Raw genomic sequence first — 22021 nt, forward strand, 5'->3', positions numbered from 1 at the left:
TGGGAGTTGTAGTTTCACTAGCTCATGCTGAAGTTCAGTAGTTTTTGTGTTGTCTTAGGGGTCAAAAATGACCTGCCACTATGTTTAACAGCATAGGAAACCCCCTTAATGATCTTTTTTCAACTTGAAATTCAAAGACTTTTCCTAGAATGACCCCAACATGAGAAAAAGTTAAACATTGCCTTTGTTCATATTTCCATAAAAGCTGTACACCAACAGGCTACAAATCTTGTCTTAGGGGTCATTTTTGACCCGGCAGTTATAAAAATCATTTCTGTGAAGAGGAAAAACCTAGATATTCACAAAGTTTGTGGTGAATGACAGGTTGTTTCTTCATGCAAAATAGATTTGGGGTTTAAAATGCAATCAAGCTGCTTTATTTTAGGGGTTTAGTGAAGGCGGGTCATTTTTGACCCTTAGGACAACTGGTGTATACAGAAAGTTAAGACAACACAAGGGTTAAGAAGTAGGATTTTTTCACCACACAAAGGAAAACTTCATCCTTCAGTTTATCACAAACATTCAACATGGTTTTCACTGGACAGGAAGGGAACTGTAATCTAGAAAAGATACTAGATATTAAAAGAGTGACTAAAGCTGTTAGACAAATGTAGTGGAGTAAAAAGTACAATATCTACCTCTGACATGTAGTGGAGTAGAAGTGTAAAGTAGCAGAAAATGGAAGTACTTTAAAATTGTATAGATAAGTAATCATGTTATTTTACTTGTCTAAAACCAATACAGCCCATGAAACTAATCTTAACTCAAGGTCCACTTACTACAACTTTAACCACATCTCACTGTCTTCATCAGCAGGGGGATGTTTGAGAAAAAGCAAGCAGATCTTGGATTGGATACTTTTCTTTTTGTAGGTCAAAATAGTAGTCAGCAATGAATGAATGAGGCCGACTGAACTACAAACTAGTGCAACGGTTTATTGAATCTTTTGGACAAAAATGCATTCAGCTCTCAATGAGAAAAATAGTCAGTTTTATTACATTGGATGATTTGGCCTGCACCTGTTTTCAGATGCTTTTTGAACAAAAGAAATCGCCCTACAAAACAGAGCACCAACGCTCTGTAATTATTTACAGGGTTTTATGAGCCACATTTAAAACAGTTAAGCAGTCATATCAAAAGCAAGAAAAAAAAAGAGCTGCCAGTCTACTGCCAACAGGGTTCCTACACGGCCCGTTTCAAAATGCTGTCCCTTTAGAGTCCTGGATACCTGCAGAGTCTGTTCAATGTTCAGAAATAGACCACACATTAGACTATAGTAGGCCATATCACTGTGGACCTCATGAGGATAACAGGATTATTCCGTACCAACGTGGACTCTGGCTCTGACTTCGCTGTAGCAGGTGGTAACAAGCTAATATATTTCATCTGTACAGGGATCAATATCCGGCTACAATGATAAGTCAATTAATCAGTCCATCCACAGAAACTGTATCGGAAACTTTTGATAATCAATTAATCATATTAAGTCTTCTTTTAAAAGATCCAATATTTTCATGTTTAAGCTTTTAAAATGTGAAAGTTGGCTGTTTATCCTCGTCTTTACATTATAGCACATTTAAAGAGGACCTATTATGCTTTTGTGCTTCTTCCCTTTCTTTTAGTGTGTTACATCGTTTTTTGTGCATGTAAAAGGTCTGCAAAGTTACAAAACCCAAAGTCCACATAAAAAGGAAGTTACTCTCCCCAAAGAAACACTGCTCCTGAACTGCCTCAAACGTCTCGCTTGCCTTTTCTTCCGTAACGTGGTGATGTCACCAAGTAACACACTTTGCCTAGCTAATTTGGCACGCCCTCAAATAAAGCTAGTTCGAGCAGAGTCCAGAGAGTTTGATTTGGTTGATCAATCACAACGGTGGACCAGCTGACCAATCAGAGCAGACTGGGCTTTTCAGGAGGGGGGCGGGGCCGGAGCTCAAACGGAGCGTTTCAGACAGACGGTGAAAAGAGGTGCTGCAGCTGTGTCTTTTTAACATTAAAGCATGTAAATCCCAAAATACAAGTATGCACACAAAATAAGCATAATAGGTCCTCTTTAATATTTTAGACTTGATTAGATTTGAAAAATTATTATTTGAGAAAACGACAATGGCAGATTAATCGATTATAAAACAATCGTTAATTGCAGCCCAAGATCAATAACATACAAATTCGTCATACATTGATGGGACCACTCAAGACGTCACACACTTTTTTGCAAAACATTCCAATTTGGACCTGATCACATTCAGTATGTGCATGTTTCTGACGTGTGTAGGAACCCCTGTGGCTCGGCTAGTGTGTTTTCAGTTTGTCTCCGAACAGCGTCATGAAGAGTCCGTACAGGAACCCCCCTGTGAGGATGAGCAGAGTGCTGGATACGGGGCCAAACGACAGGACGGCTCCAAAGACGTAGAAGAGCAGCAGCATCAGCATCACCCTGTAGCTGGCCAGCAGACGCAGGCTCAACCTCGGCTGGCGGTGCCTCTCTAACGTCCGCCGGGATAACGGGCTCTGCTTCAGTTTTGTGCCGGAATCAGGATCCGCCAAGTAGTGACGACCCAGGCGACCCAGGAAGTCTGGACGTGAGCACAGCGCATTCATGTGCCCTCCGAACTGTGGGAGATATGAACAAATGTAGTTGTGATTAACAATTTACTGGTTTCATTGATAAGTGACAGCTACCTCCAGACAACACTTACCCGGTCATTAACCAGAGAAGAGATCCTGTAGAAAAGCCTGACCAGCAGGGCGTTCTCATAGCTCCTAATGGGCTGGAGCTCTGGGTCTCCTTGATACTGAATGTCAAACCTGCGCAGACCACTTATGATCTGTACAAAAGGACACACACACACACACACACACACACACACACACACACACACACACACACAATGTCAGGGTTTAAGTGTTTGCTGCTTGGCCCACAGTTCTAATACACGCCCTCCTTCTCTTGTACGATAATTTGAAATACTAACCTGACTCCTGCCCAGGTCAGTTAGAATAAGTCCGTTCTCTCCCTGGACGCAGTCTGGCAGCTGCTTGCAGTTGCCATCATCCTCAGAAGAGCCCAGGTTGGATATAAGCTGACTCAGCTGCCCTTGGTTCAGCTACAAAACAAAGACATTCAAAACAATTAACCAGGTGAACACCAACAGTCAGGATGGTTTTAAGTAACGGAAAAGTTTCTCTGAATGTTCGGCACTTTCTGTTGGCAATAACACATTGTTTCATTTACATCATCAAATAATGTAAGATAGATAGAGGAAAATGAAACTAAGAGCATCTGCCTCAACAGTAAATCATCTGTTGAGTGTTTGATGGTAATTTTTTGTGCTTTAGAACATAACCACCGTGAAACAATCTCTCTCTCATTCACCAATACCCACGTCTCTCTCCCTTACAGACATATCCACTTTATGATAATCACATGCAGTTTGGGGCAAGTCATAGACAAGTCGCCACACTGACAGCTGTTCCATGTTATGATTTGAGCATATTTTTTATGCTAAATGCAGTACTTGTGAGGGTTTCTTGACAATATGTGTAATTGTTTCGTGTTGCTAATTGATTTCCAATAATTAATATATACTTACATTTGCATAAAGCAGCATATTTGCCAACTTTTATGTTGATAATTGATGATTGATAAATAGAATATTAAATACTTGACAAATCTCCCTTTAAGGTACATTTTGAACAGATAAAAAATGTATGATTAATTTGCAATTAATCACGATCGTTTGACAGCCCTACTTAATATACTAGATGCGGGTTAGTCTTTAGATTTATCAACATCGGGTCAAAATTCCAAATTGTGTCCAATACTTTGTTTCATGACCAAATACCTGCAAAGCTCGATATAATAAGTAGAAATACAAACATTATACATATGCCAATGAATGGTATATTGAATGTTTACCGGGAGGAAATAAAAACACAGGAAAACTAAACTAAACAGTGGAACTAATCTGACCTTGAAGATTTGACACAAGTTCTCCAAAGCTCTGTCCAGGAACTCGTGGGTCTTTTTCAAACATTCACCGCTCTCCTCTGGCTCGCCCCCGGAGAAGGTGTTGTTGAGATCAGAAGGGCCCATCCCAAACCAGGACAGGAACGAGTTGTTGGCCGCCACCTCGTTGGAGTGATCCGATATCCTCTTGGCTGTCTGTCTGGCTTGTGCAATTATCTGGATTAACTTCATGACCTGCAAAAAGAAATTTGACTTTGAGCCACCACAATGATTTTAGAATGACTTCTAACTATGTTAGGATTAACCATCTTGTCCCCTGCGAAGTAAAACTCTGAGTAGAACAGAACCTTCTGGATGGCAACACAGATTTATATCTCAAAGAAAAAACCCTGTGACGGCTAAACTCACCGCTCCTCTGAGCTCAGTGCCAAACATCTGTTTGTACTGGCAGTCCTGGCCTTCCAAAGCATAGACGTGGCTCTTCACCCTGAACACCATGTCTGTCACCACCCGCTGCCGTGACGACAGGAAGCTGCCTCCTTGGCTCGGCGTCAGGTAGCCGCGGGGTTGGCGGTGGTGGAGGACGTGCTCTGGCTCCAGAAACAACTGCTCCCCTGGTGAGAGATGTATGGTTTAGTTTGTTTGTATATACTAGATTTACTTTCCCTTTTATTCGCAGTCTGGGGTTGAAACTAAAGATTATTTTCATACTGATTAATTGGCTGATTATATTCTCAATTAATTAATAATTAATTATCAGAAAAAGTGACAAATGCCCATCACATTTTTCCAGACCCCAAAGTGGCGTCTTCAGATTATTTTTATGACTGACCAACAGACCCAAACTCAAAGAATCTTTGGCATTTTTCTTCTTTCGACTAGTCGATAAATCCTTTCAGCAGTAAAATGTCTTCTTATTTATACCACAGTGTGCCAGCTGTGCATGAAAAACAAAAGATGGGATAGTGTTGTAGAGTTGTTGATGTCAAGAGATGAAAAAGTTCTGTGGCTCAAACCTGTCTGTTGTACGACATCTCACTTAATCCTTGTTTGATTTGGTTGATGTAAAAAACATTTAATGTTTTTTAAACAATCATTTCTGTTCTCAAGACAAGTGAGAAAAAAAAAGATTTCCAAGTCTGATCTAAATTAAATAAACAATTTAAGAGAAAACAATTTAGATCAGATTTTTTTTTTCTCACTTGCCTCTCAGGGCTTCCATGTGAAGTAGCAACAACTTCATATGATATAAAGAAAGGGGCATTCATTTCACAATACTATATATATATATATATATATATATACATATATATATATATATATATATATAAAATACAGAGATTAAATTGATTGATTATAAAAAACACTGTCTGTGATAGCATGTCTTCGTGTTGTTTGCATTTCTGTCCTCACCTTTCTGGATCATCTCAGCGAGGTTTGGCTGAGAGAAGACTTTGGCAACCCTGAAGACCATCAGTGCATTTTTGGCATTAACCAGATCCGTCCTCACGGCTCTGTTCAACAACACCTGGAAGAGCTTCGTGTACATGAGCAGGTTCTCCTGAACAAACGACTCCCTGTAAAAGAGAAAGATAATGTCAGAAACTAATTGACTACAGTCGATACGCCATTGTCACCTCAATAATCATCACCTGCGTATCATCTTCAATAATCACCATATATACCAACACAGGTCATTTCTGTATGTATTTTTTAAGTATTTTTCTGTTTCATTCATGTTTGTAGGAAAATGAGGACCACTGCATGTTGGATTATTCCAGAAAAGGAGTCTACATTTAAGCCAAAAGGCTAAGATATCACACTCACCATTTGTCAGGTACTGTTCTGTTCTGGTCTGGCTGAGGGTTGGTCTTCTCCCCCGTGTATCTCCACGGTTGGATGTAGCTCAGCCATGTCTCTAAAACCTAAACACAGAGATTATACACTCTTTTAACAACAAACTAAATGCTGAAACAATATGTGTTCTACAGCTTTATAGCTGAAATAATCATTCTCTAGTTAGAAGGCACGACTCTGAACTTCTCACTCCTTACCTCAGGCTGTTTGTTGCAATAACTGAGAAATTAAAAAGTATTGTACTGTTACACTTCTGTATGAAATGGTGCATCAATTAAATGGCTATGGGGGGGAGTGGGTTCTCTGCTGGAAAGGTCTATGCAGAGCCGAAGCACCAGTGAACAAGGAACCAAACAACAAGCTCTGACTCCTAACAGCAGAAGAGGTTAAAAATGCAGAAATGTAAATATAAATAAATATGTATTTGGGGTGAGACCTACCGCTCTGAACGAAGCATCCAGAGGCCAGTGACCGAAGCAATGCTGGAGAAACAGGTAGAGTTTCTGTTGCACAAAGCGCTGCACCACCACTCTGTAGGCGAGAGGGAGGGTGAGTTCCATAATACATATAGTATGTAAACACTTATTTTATATGGGCAGGAAAAAGTCAACATCCAATAGAGAACAAGACAAAGTAAAGTCAAAGTAAAAACAGGTTCACAAAATTGATCAAGAGCTCTGCTTTACTTGATGACGTCAACAGGTCATGAAATGGTGTAAAGCACTGAGGTAGTAGACAACGCAGCATAAACACAAAGTCTATGGCAAACCGTTTTAACATTTAATAGCTAGACAGGATATTCATTAGAAATATCTGCAACGTCATTTTGCCTTGTCAAAACGCAAATTCAAGATATCCCTAATACTCGTTTTGACTAGTCAAATGACGGTATAGATATCCTGAATACGAATTCTGACTAGTCAAAATGCAATTGTGGATATCTCCAATGTTAATTCCGGATAGTCAAGCTTAGCTATTAGATGTTAAAATGGCTTGCCATAAAGAGTCTGACAGCAGCGTGTATGATGAAGCTGACCTCTTGAACTCTTCCAGCGGGCTGGTGTGAGTGTGCGAGTGTGCTGAGGGCGAGGAGGACAGCTGCTCGGGCTTCAGGCTGTTGGAGAAGGCATGCAGATGTTTCACCAGGAGACGCACCACCAGCACGTGCTCCTCGGTCGGGGTGAAGGGTTCCTGGAGAGACAACCAGTCACAAAGTGCTACACAGATACATGAAACCCAATCAGCCCCCAATTTCAAAAAGCAGCCAATCATAATGCAACCCAGTCCAAAAGCAGCCAAACTATCACCAAAGGCTCAGCGCATTTTCTATTCTTTAGAGTACAGAGGTCTCACGTCTATCAATCATTTGGTTTGTCCAGTATTACTGGGAGAGACTGGAGCTGCTCTGTGTACTGGTGCTTCTATCTGACTGGTCTGTGTTAGTATGAACCGCTGCTGATACACAACATCTGGTTATTTCATCTGGACATTCTTACCGTTCAAGTATGGATCCTATTTTTAATAAAATCATTTTATCTTCAGTTGGCACCCTTTCCACACCAGTACAACTTGGTAGGGACACACATGTCTGCAACTAACACATTCCTTTGAATTTATCCCAATAATAATAATTCTGTCTGGCCACACAAAGAAGTCAAAGCGATCTGAAAACAGATGCTGGGTGCAGAGCTTCTTCTGTCAGTTTGCAGTCTCTCCTCATTGGGCATTGGGGAACAATTGCAAAAAGATGCTGGCTTTAGGGCTGGGTATATATCGTCAAAACGTTATAACAATGTCTATCGTGTATATATATTTCTATATCGTCTCTATCGCGATATAGGCTAGGCCAACATTTGTTCTTTTTTTCCTCTATAATTTCACTTAAAACTGATCATTTTGCACCCAAGTTCTTAAAATGATCTATATCAGGATACAACATTTTGGCCGTATTGCCCAGCCCTAGACGTTAAACGTTATATGAACACTCAGCCTATGATATATATAATTTAGTCATTTGATACTGATGCGGATAAACAGTATATATGATGATAATTTTAAAGATTTTCAATCATTCATTTTGAAATTATCACACCGTGATTTATTAAAATGTAAGGATCAAATTACATTTTGATAAATGACACACTGAGGGACAGAATGAAAGGTGGGACCTCAGTGCTCCAGTAGCTGCTTAAAGCAAAGCTGCTTTGTCTAAATGATGCAATGTTTCTTATAATGCAAGCAAACACAAGCCTTACCTCTGTGACGTAGGTTCAATGTGAATTTAGGCTAAGAACATATACCTCTTATAATTAAATGATTTTATGACTGGCATGTAAATATAGATTGTTCAAGATGTAGTAGTATCTTTTGCTTTACTTAGAGCAACAGTGTCAATAGAAAGAAACATTTATCACCCACATTAACATGTAAAGCAACAAAGCACACCAGATTTAGTGTAAAAAGCATGCCTTTAAAAAACACAAGCAGCAAAAAGAGAAACAAAATCAAAACCAATAAAATTGCTCAAAGATTCCGATTCAAAAGCTGCATTCCAGCATTACTTTTCACGTCAAGGATACTTCTCTGTCGAGATTCACAGCTTACAGTCGGATTGAAGGCCTCAAATAGGAAACAGAGGAGCAACATTTTGGGCCTATAACGTAACCTCTGGTTTCTCTAATTGGGGGTTAGAATCAAACTGCTGCTTGTGGATCCGCATATGAAAAGTAGGGATACACCGATCCGACTTTTTCGATACCGAGTAACGATCGATACCAGCGTTTAAAGGTGCTATTGATAACATTCAGCCACTGGATGTCACATCCTCCCTCCCTGTTTCATTGCATTCACTTCACAGCAAGTGGTTGCTAGGCACTTACCATTAAACATCAGGTTTTTTTTCACACTAACCGCCAACTTGATAGCTGACAACACAGAGAGACCACGTGATACCAACGTTGTTATATTATTGGCTCTCAAGCCTTGTGAGAAGTGGGAACCGAACGTCAGATATCTTCCACAGATATAAACAATCAGTTTGGACCCGTCGAAATGTTTTAAATGATTAATTCACAATATAACATTTTCTTTTTTTTAGGAAAAGCCATACTTTTATTCGTCTACATAAAAATGTTATCAATATAACCTTTAATTACTAAGCGATATGTCTCACTGTGTGGAAGTGACTGGGATCATTCTTTTATGTGTTATGGCTTAAACATTGCTTTCTTAAACAAAATGTAACAAATAAATACATAGATATAAATTTACTGCATTGTTATTTATTATTTAAATAATAAATCGGTGTAAACCAACGACTAACTTGGTAAGAAATCTTCAAAATGTGTCGAATTCTATGGCATGATGCTTCGGGATGTGCTTGATTAAGTTGGTTGTGTTATATTTTTCAGTGATACTGCCACCCCTCGAAACACTGGCTTTGCAGATATTGCAAGTAGCCGTAGAACTTGTTGGCGTAGCATGAATGAAAACCCTCCAAACAGCTGCGATATTTATGTGTAATAAGACATAAACATAGAATTGAATTGAATAGTTTGATACCCGATCAAACTCTTTAAGATGGTATCAGCCCGATATCCGATATCAGTATCGGATCGGTGCATCCCTAATGAAAAGATTGACAAAAGCCCTCTTTAAACAGTCAGCCATTAAACCTGAATACATTTTAAAGTCAAGCTCATTAAAAAGGAGAAATAATTCCTGACTTAAAGGTAAACAAGAGGTTGAGATGAATAGTGAACTACTGCCATTTAATAAGGCTGGATTGTCTAATCATTTGGGTTGGGGAGTTTTTTAGAAATAATAGAACTAGCTATAATGTGTAAGTAATGAGTCGTAGCTAATATCTGCCAGCATTAGGCTGGTGACTGGAGGGACAATGTCTCACTGTGTTAGTCAATATGAGAGAAGTATCCTTGACTTTGACCTTAACTGACTGAGGTTTACCTCCAGGAGGCCCCAGAGGGGCGGGGGTGTATGAAAAGGTAAAAGTACTTGGTAGGTGTGGAGGGTCCCAGAGCCTGGTGGGGCGTAAGGTTGGCACGGCATGCTGGACATACTGAGGCGGTACTGCAGCAGCGCCAGCTGTTCACCCGTAACCACCAGGAGGGAGAGGAAGATGAGGAAGAGGAAAGACAACAACAAAAGGTGCAGGGACAACAGTGAAGAGAGAGAGAGAAGAAAGGGAAAAGTGGCAATAAGAGAGGAAAAGGAGAAAGGAAAAGGAAAGGTGGCAGGAGGAAGGTACACATGAGAACAGAAGAATAAGGAGGCAGCGAAAAAGGAGAGTGCAACCAGACGAAAACAATTGGCCAAAAACATTCAGAAGGAAAGGAGCAAAAAACAGGAGGGGGGACAAACAAAAAGAACGTGTTGACTGTGGGAACACAATGCTGTAACTGCTGGGGAAGGATGCACAGGCCTTTCCTAAACTCCACACAGAGGGGAAACATGGTCCTAGGGATGGGAATCAGACTGCTGTCTGTCAAATCAAATCACAACTACTAAAAGCAGTAATGGAGAGCTAGCATGGAAAAATGCATTACTGTCAATGCACTGACTACAGAGTGCTCCAGGGATGACGTATTTTTGTAGGCCAACCAGGAATTTAGCATCACCCTGGCTCCCTCAACAAAAAGCCAATGGGTTTTGGATTATTGCAGAAAATAAGCTCTGCGGCAAACACACATTTATGATACTTATACGTTTTGTTCAGCAAGATAATCTTCAAAAATGAACACCACTTTCAGGATTTTTAAACTGTGAATGGAATCACCAGAAGTAAAAAGCTAACTTTAGACTATCAACGAACTACACCACAGTTGCATGAGTGCGAGAATACACAACAAGGCTTTAAAGGCGGACGAGTCGGCGTGATGACGTTTAGTAGTCTCATTTAGCCACTTGTTAGCAACCGCCTTTTTAAAGACACATTAAGGCTTCAAAATTCATTGGTGGGGTATTTACTGACGTATTCACAGACCTTATTTCAGGCATCTAACTAAAACTACCCACTGACTTCCAGATGAAGGAACCGGAAGTGCTAAAATGCTAACTCATTTCTGGGTTTTAGGATTCATTCCTGCAACACTCTATTGGCAATATCAACTAAGATGACTGGACAAGCATATTCATTTTTCAAAAATAAAAAATAAAACAGTGTGACTGCCAGTTTGTGTGTTTTACAATACTCCACCATATATCCAGATGCATATATTAACATTTAATACATCATTTTGCAGCTTTAATCATTCCCATCCCTAATGTTTAACATCATCAGAGTGAACTCAAAACTATAAGATTTTGTTTTAGATAAATAAAACTGTCAAATCTATATATCTATACTAATCTGTACTATATATAATGAGATCAAGCCTCCAGTTTAGTTTGGGTCATCCTAGCTCAAATCAACTTGGTCAAAATCTTGCAGTTGAAGTCCACTCTTCACAGAACACAACACAATAACTCAACACAGAGGTTAACATATGTTAAAGGGGGAGCATTTAGTACAGGAGAAGTACACTTCACAAAAACTGTTTACGATGCAGGCGATTGGTCAGCATGCTACACGAGGAGTCTACTTCACTGTTTCATATGCAGCCTTATGGAGCAGTATTAAATTCTCATTTAATTTTTTTTATTTTTCAAGCACAAATGCCATTAAACAGGTCCAGCTTCTCAAATGTGAGGATTTGTTGTTTTTCCTTCTCTTACATTATAATAAACTCAACATCTTTAGGTTTTGGACTGTTTTTCGGACAAATCAAGACATCTGAAGACGTCACCTTGAGGTCCAAAAAAAACTGAGCATTTTTCATTGTGTTTTGATGTTTCATAGACCAAACGACTAATCAATTAATTGAGAAAATAACTGTCAGTGTCAGATGACAGTTATTTTCTAAATAATAAATACTCCATTACTTTACATTTTGAAGTAACTACAGACAATACTGCCACATAAATACTGAGGAAACAGTGTTGTTGGGTGGATAAGTAAGTGTGTAGTACATTTTGGCATCACACTAACCATGCAATCTATTGTATATAGCTGTATATGACTATAGGGCAGGTACAGTGCAGGTAAAGGAACAAACAACACCAGCATAAAGTCGCACTGAGAATGCTTTTGATGGGTGGGCAACCTAACCTTCAGTATATTAAATACTACATTAACATATCATAACATATTCAGAATGGGAAATTGAATCTCTGCCTTTATTTGATGTGCTGCAGCTTTAACAAGTAGACAACAGTTCTGCACTGCTCATATTTTAGACTCAAGGTTCAATGTAGCTTTAAGCTTCTGAAACAAATCCTGCTTCTTTATTTCATCTCCATGTTTTTTGTGTAATACAAGATATTACTTCCTAAACTGTGTTATTCTGTAGTTTCAAAAAGGAGAATATTTAAAGATTATTTTGCAGGCTGACCTAATCACCCTGCAGGTTCATCTGATCACACTGCAATGAGTGCTGAGTACAATATATAACGGCAGATTGTATGGAGGTCAGAGTGCTGCATGATACACAAGCAACACCAGCAGACCTGACAGGAAATAGTATGGACATTTGTTGACGGGCATTTCAACAGAACCACAGAGTCAAACATCTCAAAACTTCACTTTTGTTGATAAAAAAAAACAACATTACAGGAGGTAAAGTGGAGCATCTCTGCTTTGAGATCCTTGACATGAGAACGTTTGAAGCCATTAAAAGGGGATCCGATTAGCTGTGTGCACCCTCTACCAAGTCTCCAGAAACCTTCACCGTGTTGTGCTTTATGGTGGTGTTTCACACACAGAACGCACTAACAAAACAAACACTTGGTGACACGGACATGCCAGCATGCAGAGGATGTGAAAGGAAGCAAAAGCACTACTACAGGGAACACATGCCAAATCCCGAAATGCAGTAGCTTTACTCTGCAGCTACTCTTTTATATGCTATGAAAAGGATATGTTACAAACATCTCAAATATAAGCTAGATACTTCCAAACAAGGATACCTGCTGTGCATTCACACTGTAACCAACTCAAGAAACCTTTTAACTTCAGTCATCTGATTCATGTCTCTTTGTCAATGTAAAAGAACTCGCTGCAGTTTTCAACAGTTGCCCATCAACAGGAAATCATGTGCTTTTGTAAAATATGCTGCTGATCTTTAACATGTGTGTAGAAATGTGACTGCTTGCAGCGTGGTCACAGGGGTAATGGGTGGAGTTGTCCTTCAATAGTGGAAAAAAACAATAAATTTTTTTTACTCCTAAGCTTAACTAAAACATGAAAGATGATTCTGTACAACTAAGTAGGGCTGTATCGAACAGTTTGAAGCTTCAAGACGGAGCTGAAGCACATAGCTTTAGAGTAGGACCTCCTAACAGTAGCTGGTCGGGTGCAAAGGTGGCTGCTGGCCAGCACCCCATTTTCCCACCCCGGGCTTGCTCCCACATAATGGAGGTGTGTGTGTGTGTGCGTGTGCGTGTGTGTGTGTGTGTGTGTGTGTGTGTATGTGGGGTGGGGGGGTTGTGGTCAGCCAGTCAACAGCCAGCCGTGCGATGCTCTAGTGCAGGGGAGAGGGAGTGGGAGGGGAATATCTCTCTTACCTTCACCTGAGGAGACTGCAGCTTCTGGTACATCTCTAAGGAGTAGTGATGGAGCCAGATCTCCACACACATCTTAGGATAAACACACACACACACTTAATTTCATACAGTTCAAACACTAGAACCAGCATCGTTAAAACATATTCAATATTCTTTTTTTGTATTTTGAGGTTTTTATTGTTTTTTATTTTTATGATATTGAAAGCATTTCTAGAATCTTTCACTTTGAGAACACAAAACCTCGTTATAAATCATTATGAAATGAACTTATGAATCATTTTATTGCACTGTAAATGTATTGATTTGTGTCTTACCTGTAACAGTGTTTCGGACCTCCAGATCTCCTGGGCTGCGGGGTCTGCGTTAACTGACGGTTGATGGAATATGTGGTGTTTCAGGAGACTGGGGCTGTGAACGCCGTAACCAGCAAAAGAAACACTGGAAGATCTGTTGAATTGAAAGTAGGAAGAGAGTGGAAGTATAAAACATTTTTGACATTATACAATATTTTGTTGTAATACTGGGTCAAACATTCAATTATTCAGCCTCCACTGAGATTTTCTTCATCTAAAAGGTTCGTTTAAATGAAGCAAATGAAAACATTTTTTTTTTAATTTTCACATGCTAAAAAGACAGATATGACTCTAAGAGATTTATCAAACCGTTCTTGCTATAAATACCTCGGTGAAGGTGCAGTGACAGAGCCTCTGGAGTCAGAGAAAGGGGAAGGCGGTACACTTCCTTCAGTGGGGAGGAAGTATTTGAGGTAAGTGTCCACGAGCACAAAGTAGGCACTGTCAGTGGAGCTTCCATGTTGGCCTTGAGGGTAGCTCTGAAAACATACAGATCACATACATTGATCAGTTCTCCCTGTGCGAAATAATACAGCAGCCGTTTGGGCTCATTAAGACAACAGCCAGACACATCAAGTTATTTCTTATGTACTATGCTGATTAAAATAAAAAGAAAACCTTTATAAATCAACAATGTTGTCTTCAGCAGCCCACCACTTGGCACAAGCTGAAGCAGACAATGATGAATTGCACTCACACTCTTCAAGATGCACTTAACTAAGAACATCACCTATAGTATTTTGGCAAACTCACCTTTGGCGTGATGAGACAGGAGGCAAAATTGAACATGAAGAATTCAAATGGATCTGCAGAGCGTTAAGGAATAATCTAACTGCACAGTGATGTAAAGTCTGTATGAACCCTCCTGTTGTCCTCATTAGAAAGTCACACAATAAACAGCTGTAGCTGTCACATCTTAACACAAATTAGACAAAAGATTACAGCTGAAATGATTAGTTAATCGATTAGTTGAAAAAACATTTGGCGACTATTTTGATAGTTGATTCATTGTTTCAGTTATTTTCCAAGCAAAAATTGTGAATAGTATAAATGGATGTAATATATATAGAAAATATCATCCAGCTTCTCCAATTGGATGATTTGCTGCTTTTCTTTGTCGTATATGAAAGTGAATATCTTTGGGGTTTGATCTATTGGTCGGACAAAAAAAAAGGTATTTTAAGACATCAGCATCTTTTTTACAATTTTTTATACATTTCATTGATTAAATAATTAATGAAAAAAATATTTGCACATTAAGTGACCAATGAAATTTGTTGACATAGATTTCGAAAAAAGGTTTAAGAGCTGAGTGCGTTCAAAATACAGTATACTGAGAATAATAGATACCAAACAGAGTTCAGTGAACAACACGTATTACTATGTAAGGGATAATGCACAGCGAGACGGTCATTGTTGTCAAATAAACCCAGACAGGGGGATGTGGACCCCGACGCGAAGCCTTGAAGGGGTTTATTTCACAACAATGACCCGCTAGCTGCACATTATCCCACTTATTACATAGCTACTTACTTAAAAAATATATAATTTGACACAAAATTGTTCGATCGGGAGTCCAACATCAGAGCTGCGTCTATAGCAACGGTCTGTTATCCATAGCAACGGTCTGCTATAAAGAAATAACAGACCGTAGAACGACGTGATTGACCAATCAGAATCAGCCGTGTTGACTCATCATGGACAATCCCTCCATAATAGCATAAAGAGGACCCAGACAGATTAGTGTTTGTGTTGGGAAGGATACTGAGAGCAAGGTTCAGAGTCAGCAGACCAGAGAGGGGGAACTGCAGCTTGTTGTGGAACAGCGGACAGTCTGGGAGGACTCCCTGCTGGATGCAGGCCTTCACAGGACCCTGCAAGGATAGTAATGTAATAAGATGAGGTGGATATGGTTGACACTTTGTCAAAACAGATACCAGTTACAATTCTTCAACTGTAATAGCTTCCAATACTAAATGAAAGGACATTTCATTATGTACCAGTCACTTTCTTATTTCTCTACATCATACATGATGACATATTTATCTAAACAAGAGTCAAGACACACTCAATTTATATCATATTATACCTTTAACCCTAGACCTAACAGTAAACAGACTTTTATCAGCATATCATATTATCAGCATCACTGCCCACTATAAGTACAAGGGTCAATAGTACACCTCTGCATTGAAATCGGTGTTTCTGCATCATTCATTCGGTGGCAGCTATGCACTACGTCTGAATTGCATAATACAGCCTTATTGATCGTTATTAGCCAGCGGTCATTCTGTTACTAGTGCTGCATTGTCACAGTGGGTCTTCCGTTGTTTTCAGTAATACACTCTGCAGGAGGCATCTAGCTTAGCAGTTCAGTTTGGCTTTGGATACAAAATTAGGAAACAAGCACAGGTACTCAGAGAGGTTAGATACAGAGGCTCGTTACAGTTGGCACAAACCTAAAACATCCAGCATGCAATGAAAATGAGAGAGGCTTTTTTCCCCTTGTGTACCTGCCCAATGCATATAGCGAGAGTAGGGCAGTGTGCCTGCATCAAACATACATTGCACATGGGATGCCAGTGCTTGCTCTAAAATAATTGTTAAAGAGATGTTAAAGAGCTGTTCTCACACACCAAGCCTGAACTAATGTCTAGTGGAAACAATGGAGGTAGAGAGTATCACTAAGTGTAGCTAGTAACACAGGCACTGAAGAGATAAATGTTCTTACCGGGAGATAATTGACAGGTATTTCATATTTGTACTCTTCTGCTTGAAGCTTATACACGAGCTTCATCATCGGCCCACTGAAAAAATAAAAATAAAAATCAGATGAGACAATGAGAACAATGTTTGATTCTTTAAACCCACAATGAATAAAATTAAACTTGGCTGATGTGATCAAACAGTAAAGAAGCTGTTAACTACCTGGGGTTTAGAAACTCCAGAACAATGTTGTACTCGTTGCTCCGTGAATGCAGAAGTCGCAGGTTCCAGCCAGCGATGATGCCGTCCAGACTGCCGAACACACTCTCTACCAGCCAGGGGAAAATCACATGCAGCTCCTAAAGAGAAACACACATTCACACTGTATCATGAACTGGAAACACATGTTAACACATTATTTGGACTGCCGTGCAGACAGCTCTGTTCTAATGACCACCGGTGATGACCTTTACTGTGGCTGTACTAGAGACAAAGCAACGCGGAGCTGCATCAAAACGACATGCTTGCTTAGCAAATGTTGGAAGAAGAAGTATTTAAATGTCTTCTTTTTTTACATTCAAAACTTCTATTGAGGTTTTCTAATAAAGCTTTGAATACCTGTTGTCATATTTTATGATGTCATCACCCTAAATTTTTTTACTTTTTGTTAATATGGTTAAATAAATGTATTTTATGGTGCTGTTAGATTGCTGCTAGACCGCCCCGTTAATAAAGGTGTGATCAGCAAGCGGGAGAGCAAACATGTTGACTTTTGGACTTTACAACGCTGTAGATTTATTGGAAATGTTTAAATCACGTGAGCCTGAAACAATCTTAGGCAGCCACCACTGGAATCTAATTCTACAAATAGTATAATACTAATAATATTAGTGTAGCCTGATATTTATTTCAGGGTTCCTACACATTTTCCATTGTAAAATTCCATACTTTTCCAGGCCCAAATATTCAGACTCATTTTTTAGAAAACGATTTTATATTCTAGAAAACAAAATATGGGCAATAGTCTGGAAACAAAATATTTATTCCATACTTTCTTTTCCTTTTTCTAGACTTATCGAGACCTGGAAATTACTAAAATCAAATTCCATACTTTTCCATACTGCATAAGAACCCTGTTATCTGTAACTGTACAGAAATGCCGGGTTTAAACAGAATGCATAGACATGCAAAGAAAAAGAAAAAAAAAAGCTTTGCAGCATTCCAATGTTGATTTGGAATTTAAATGTCAACATTATGAATGAACTATTCGGTACAGCCCCAATTCAAATATTATTTTAATTACGGATTGTCAAGTTTTAATGCTTTTTTGAAAATGACAGGAGCTTCTGACTTCTGGGAGGTAAGACATGCAAAAGAAAATAAAGCTTCACACTGATTCAGATACACCACGTTTACTGAAATAAATATTAATTGCACAGTGAAAGAAATTACACTTCTATTATTTTCTACAACAAAACAAAAAAATCAGACATATCAGCAAAGCAACTATCTGCTAACTATCTAACTACGGTAAAAGTTTATTGCAGATGTTTATGGATCAGTGCTGTCCTAAAGACACTGTGGCCACTGTCTCGCTGCGACATTTTAGGTACTGAAGTTACAAACAACAATGCAGCCCACAGACTGTACCACTGCTGCCTCACACTCATCCTTTGTGTCACTCGCTGAGGCGCCAACAGCACAACAGCTGCTCTCAAGCAGAACATCAAATGTCCACAGTGGAGGAGCCAAGAGGAACAGTAATGTATTTTATACTGTGCTATTTTGGTGCATGAATGTCTGTAACACATAAGGGCATGCATCTTTGATTGTACTAACTGACATCTGAACACAAGAAAGTCCAGAAAGAGTTATCTGCAACTTCACTATCACCATAAATGTCTCTAATACAGAGCAAAACAATTCAACCTTTTATGTTGGATTCTGTGCATATCTTTCTGTATGCATAGGGTTTGGGTTAGTAAAATACAATTTCCTTTAAAGAGAAAGTGAAGATAGTGAAACTCAGGAGTCACAGTACTAGCAGCTGTCTCCTCATACTACAACAAGCATTAACATAAGCGGTTTGTCAAGAGACAACATGAGGTTGGTCAAGAGACAAACAGCTGACTGAGTCTGCAATGCTGCTGTGTCATGTACAAATCCAGCGGCATTCTTTTCTTTTTTTTGCCAGTAAGCTTGTTCAAACACTATGTGTGGCCTAAACAGAACAACCATAGAGCTGCTATACAGTGCATAGAAAATGTTGCACTGTACTGGGACTGCATGTGTTGTTCGAGTGTACAAGTAAGTCTTTAAATATTGTAAAGTATCAGCTAGTCATTTTTACATAATTGCATTTAGTGCAACAATTAATCCATTTTACTTTTGTTTTATTTGGAAAAGGTAATATTGCAGAGTGTACAAAAGCTTTTTGGTGCTTTTACATAAAACCCTTTTCCAGTTTATTTTGTGTTGTATCTATGCATGTGCACAGAAAGAGGTATTCAAAAGCTGCATTACTTGTGGGTCGTAACTCAGGAGCTCAGGAAAAACTTCAGTCCTCCAACTTAACTTCCAGGACTATATATACACATGTATACCCTTCCTCATATACAGGTTTAACAGTACCCACTTATACATCTATATTCACCTGCATACCCACATGTATACAGTGGGGTAATCAAAGTTAATGCAATAACACGTTAATGCAAAATCGTTTTAACGCCACTAATTTCTTTAATGCATTAACACAATCAATCTTTTGGAGGTTGTAGCTGGCTCAGTTTTTAAAGCTAGAGTGAAGATACTGGCATCATATGAAAACTAGAAAACCTAAGGAATCCATTGGTACCAACCATACTGGCTTGTTGCAAAGGAGGCTAAATAACGCTCCAAACTTACGCTAAATTTTGGCGAAGAAAAACTGTCATGACCATTTTCAAAGGGGTCCCTTGACCTCTGACCTCAAGATATGTGAATGAAAATGGGTTCTATGGGTACCCACGAGTCTCCCCTTTACAGACATGCCCACTTTATGATAATCACATGCAGTTTGGGAAAGTCATAGTCAAGTCAGCACACTGACACTCTGACAGCTGTTGTTGTCTGTTTGGCTTGAGTTTGCCATGTTATGATTTGAGCATATTTTTAATGCTAAATGCAGTACCTGTGAGGGTTTCTGCACAATATTTGTCAATGTTTTGAGCTGTTAACTGATTTCCAATAATAAATATATACATACATTTGCAAAAAGAAAGCAAATTAGTCCACTCCCATGTTGATAAGAGTATTAAATACTTGACAAATCTCCCTTTAAGGTACATTTTGAACAGATAAATGTATGATTAATATGATATAATATGATTAATCACTATTAAATATCTTAATCGACTGACAGTCCTACTATACAGCTTATGTGTACTTCTACTTCTAATCAACCCATTTTAATAGCAAGAACAATACATTTGCCATTCACAACATAAAGCAAAGACAGGACAGTGGTGGGACAGGTAACAGTACCTTTGCAGGATATTCATCAATGATCTTCACCAGGTCTTGGCATCGATGCAGGAGAGGTTTGGTGGACGAATCAGCTTTCAGATTGGCCTGGAGCAAACATCACAACACATTAATGAGCACAGTTTGTGAATCACAGAGTGAATAGACTTGTTTTTGCTAGTTTTAGATGGAAGACAAGTTACATACTTAATCCACCAAGGGTATTATTATAGAAACTCTGGTCTGTTTTAGGCCCTTTAGAGATTCAGTGCTCTTTGTGTTTTGCTTATTGAGTGTTGACTATCCTAGTTGGGAAAACAAAATAAATACCAATCAATTAAGTTACCTGCACTAGGACGTTTAGGTGCTATTTATGCAACGATCTGGCTTGCCTCACGATAGCCTTACGCCTGCAGGCTTTATTTTGTTATTCTAGTCATTTGTTGATTTTCACTGAAACCCTTTATACCCATTTCTTTTAGTGTATTTTATTTGGGGAAACTTTAAAAGGAGGGTAAAAGGAAAAATAAAAACAATATTTCAGTTTCCTTAATTGTTTGTTATTGTAGAGGCATTTGTTCATTATTATTATTATTATTATTATTAAGGAGGCATTTTATGTTATATTATGATGTGGATGGGAACTGGTTTTCAGTCTTCTGCATGATCAACTAAAGTCTGGGGGAATCAGTACCAAGCTGTGTGACAGTATAAGAAGGTCAGGTCAGCAAAGAGAGACTCACCAGCAGGAAACTGGGCTGTTGTAATGTTGGAGCAGCCATGTCGGACCCCTGTGTTGATGTCTTCCTATGCACAGTCCACCTGGATCCCACTGGAGGAGGCAAACACCAACACAAAAGTTAATTTCCTCAGCTGGAGTTATCTGGATACAACCTAGCCTAGCATTACTTTGTTAGCCACCTCAGCAGCAGAGACACAAACTCTGTAATCATTGAAACGAACAGAAGCTGTGGAAACAGTGAGATAACGGTATGGTCTTGTGTCCCATTGAGTGTAACCACTCACAGACAGACAGACAGACAGACAGTCAATGAAGCATGCATGTTAGCATGAGCCGGCTAGCTACTGAGAGCTAACTAACAAAGACTCCTAAACTGACAGCAAACAGCCGTGAAGTCGGCTAGTTTAGCTTAACAAACACGTTGAGTGAACCTTTATGTTATCAAGGGAACACTTCTGTACCTTCTCCGCTGACGGGATATTATAAATGTGGACTAGTTTCCATCAGAGAGCTTCAGACTACACGACCAGGCGGTGACGTCTTCTTCTTCTGTGGTGTTCTCGTTGGTAGTCATGTTGTTGCTCATTACTGACACCTGCTGGAGGACTGGACTCCTCCAATATGCATGCCCACTGTAGATATGTTCCATCTGTTATCAATAATAATACAAAATAATAATAAATATAATAATATATATAATATAATATAATATATAAATATATATAAATATATAATATAATATAAACTAATAATAATAATAATAATAATAACAATATAATAATAATAATAACAATATAATGTATTAATAATAATAATAACAATATAATAATAATAATAACAATATAATGATAATAATAACAATATAATACTAAAAATAATAACAATATAACAATAATAATAATAACAATATAGTAATAATAATCATAATCATAATCATAATAACAATATAATAATAATAATAATAATAATAATAATAATAATAAATCAATATATGCATATTTTATACCTATATTTTAACTTCTGCAGATTCTCTTTATTTTTTGCGTTGTTTTCTTTTTATGCATATTTAATGAGCATTGTTGGAGAGCCTGAGATCTAACATTTCTTCTGTGGTGCTTCTGTTGGTAGTCATGTTGTTGCACATTACTGCCACCTGCTGGAGCTACTGAACTCCTCCAATATGCATTCCCACTGTAGATATGTTCCATCTGTTATCAATAATATATCCCAGACCCAAATATTCAGACCTCTTGGTAGATTATTTTTTTAGAA

General features: G+C 38.6%; 1 protein-coding gene across 4 annotated transcripts; it reads right to left on the reverse strand.

The window, feature by feature from the left end:
* Positions 1-910: 910 nt before the first annotated feature.
* Positions 911-21355, reverse strand: smpd4 (sphingomyelin phosphodiesterase 4). Of its 4 annotated transcripts, none has more exons than XM_037775770.1 (20): positions 21211-21355; positions 20751-20839; positions 20029-20115; positions 16729-16865; positions 16532-16607; positions 15566-15674; positions 14554-14606; positions 14128-14279; positions 13762-13894; positions 13448-13519; positions 9842-9931; positions 6864-7018; positions 6268-6358; positions 5798-5895; positions 5384-5547; positions 4379-4584; positions 3974-4204; positions 2976-3107; positions 2700-2828; positions 911-2613 (listed from the first exon to the last, which is right to left on the reverse strand). In XM_037775770.1, exons 2-20 carry the CDS (start codon positions 20787-20789, stop codon positions 2293-2295), a joined length of 2475 nt encoding a protein of 824 aa, XP_037631698.1. In that variant the 5' UTR covers positions 20790-20839; positions 21211-21355; the 3' UTR covers positions 911-2292. The 4 variants fall into 4 exon arrangements, with proteins under 4 accessions (XP_037631698.1, XP_037631682.1, XP_037631707.1 ...); XM_037775754.1 differs by having other exon boundaries at positions 9794-9931; XM_037775763.1 differs by having other exon boundaries at positions 2293-2613; positions 9794-9931; positions 20751-20836; positions 21211-21326.
* Positions 21356-22021: the final 666 nt, after the last annotated feature.

This window comes from Sebastes umbrosus, chromosome 1, assembly GCF_015220745.1.
Source record: "Sebastes umbrosus isolate fSebUmb1 chromosome 1, fSebUmb1.pri, whole genome shotgun sequence".
Classification (NCBI taxonomy): domain Eukaryota; kingdom Metazoa; phylum Chordata; class Actinopteri; order Perciformes; family Sebastidae; genus Sebastes; species Sebastes umbrosus.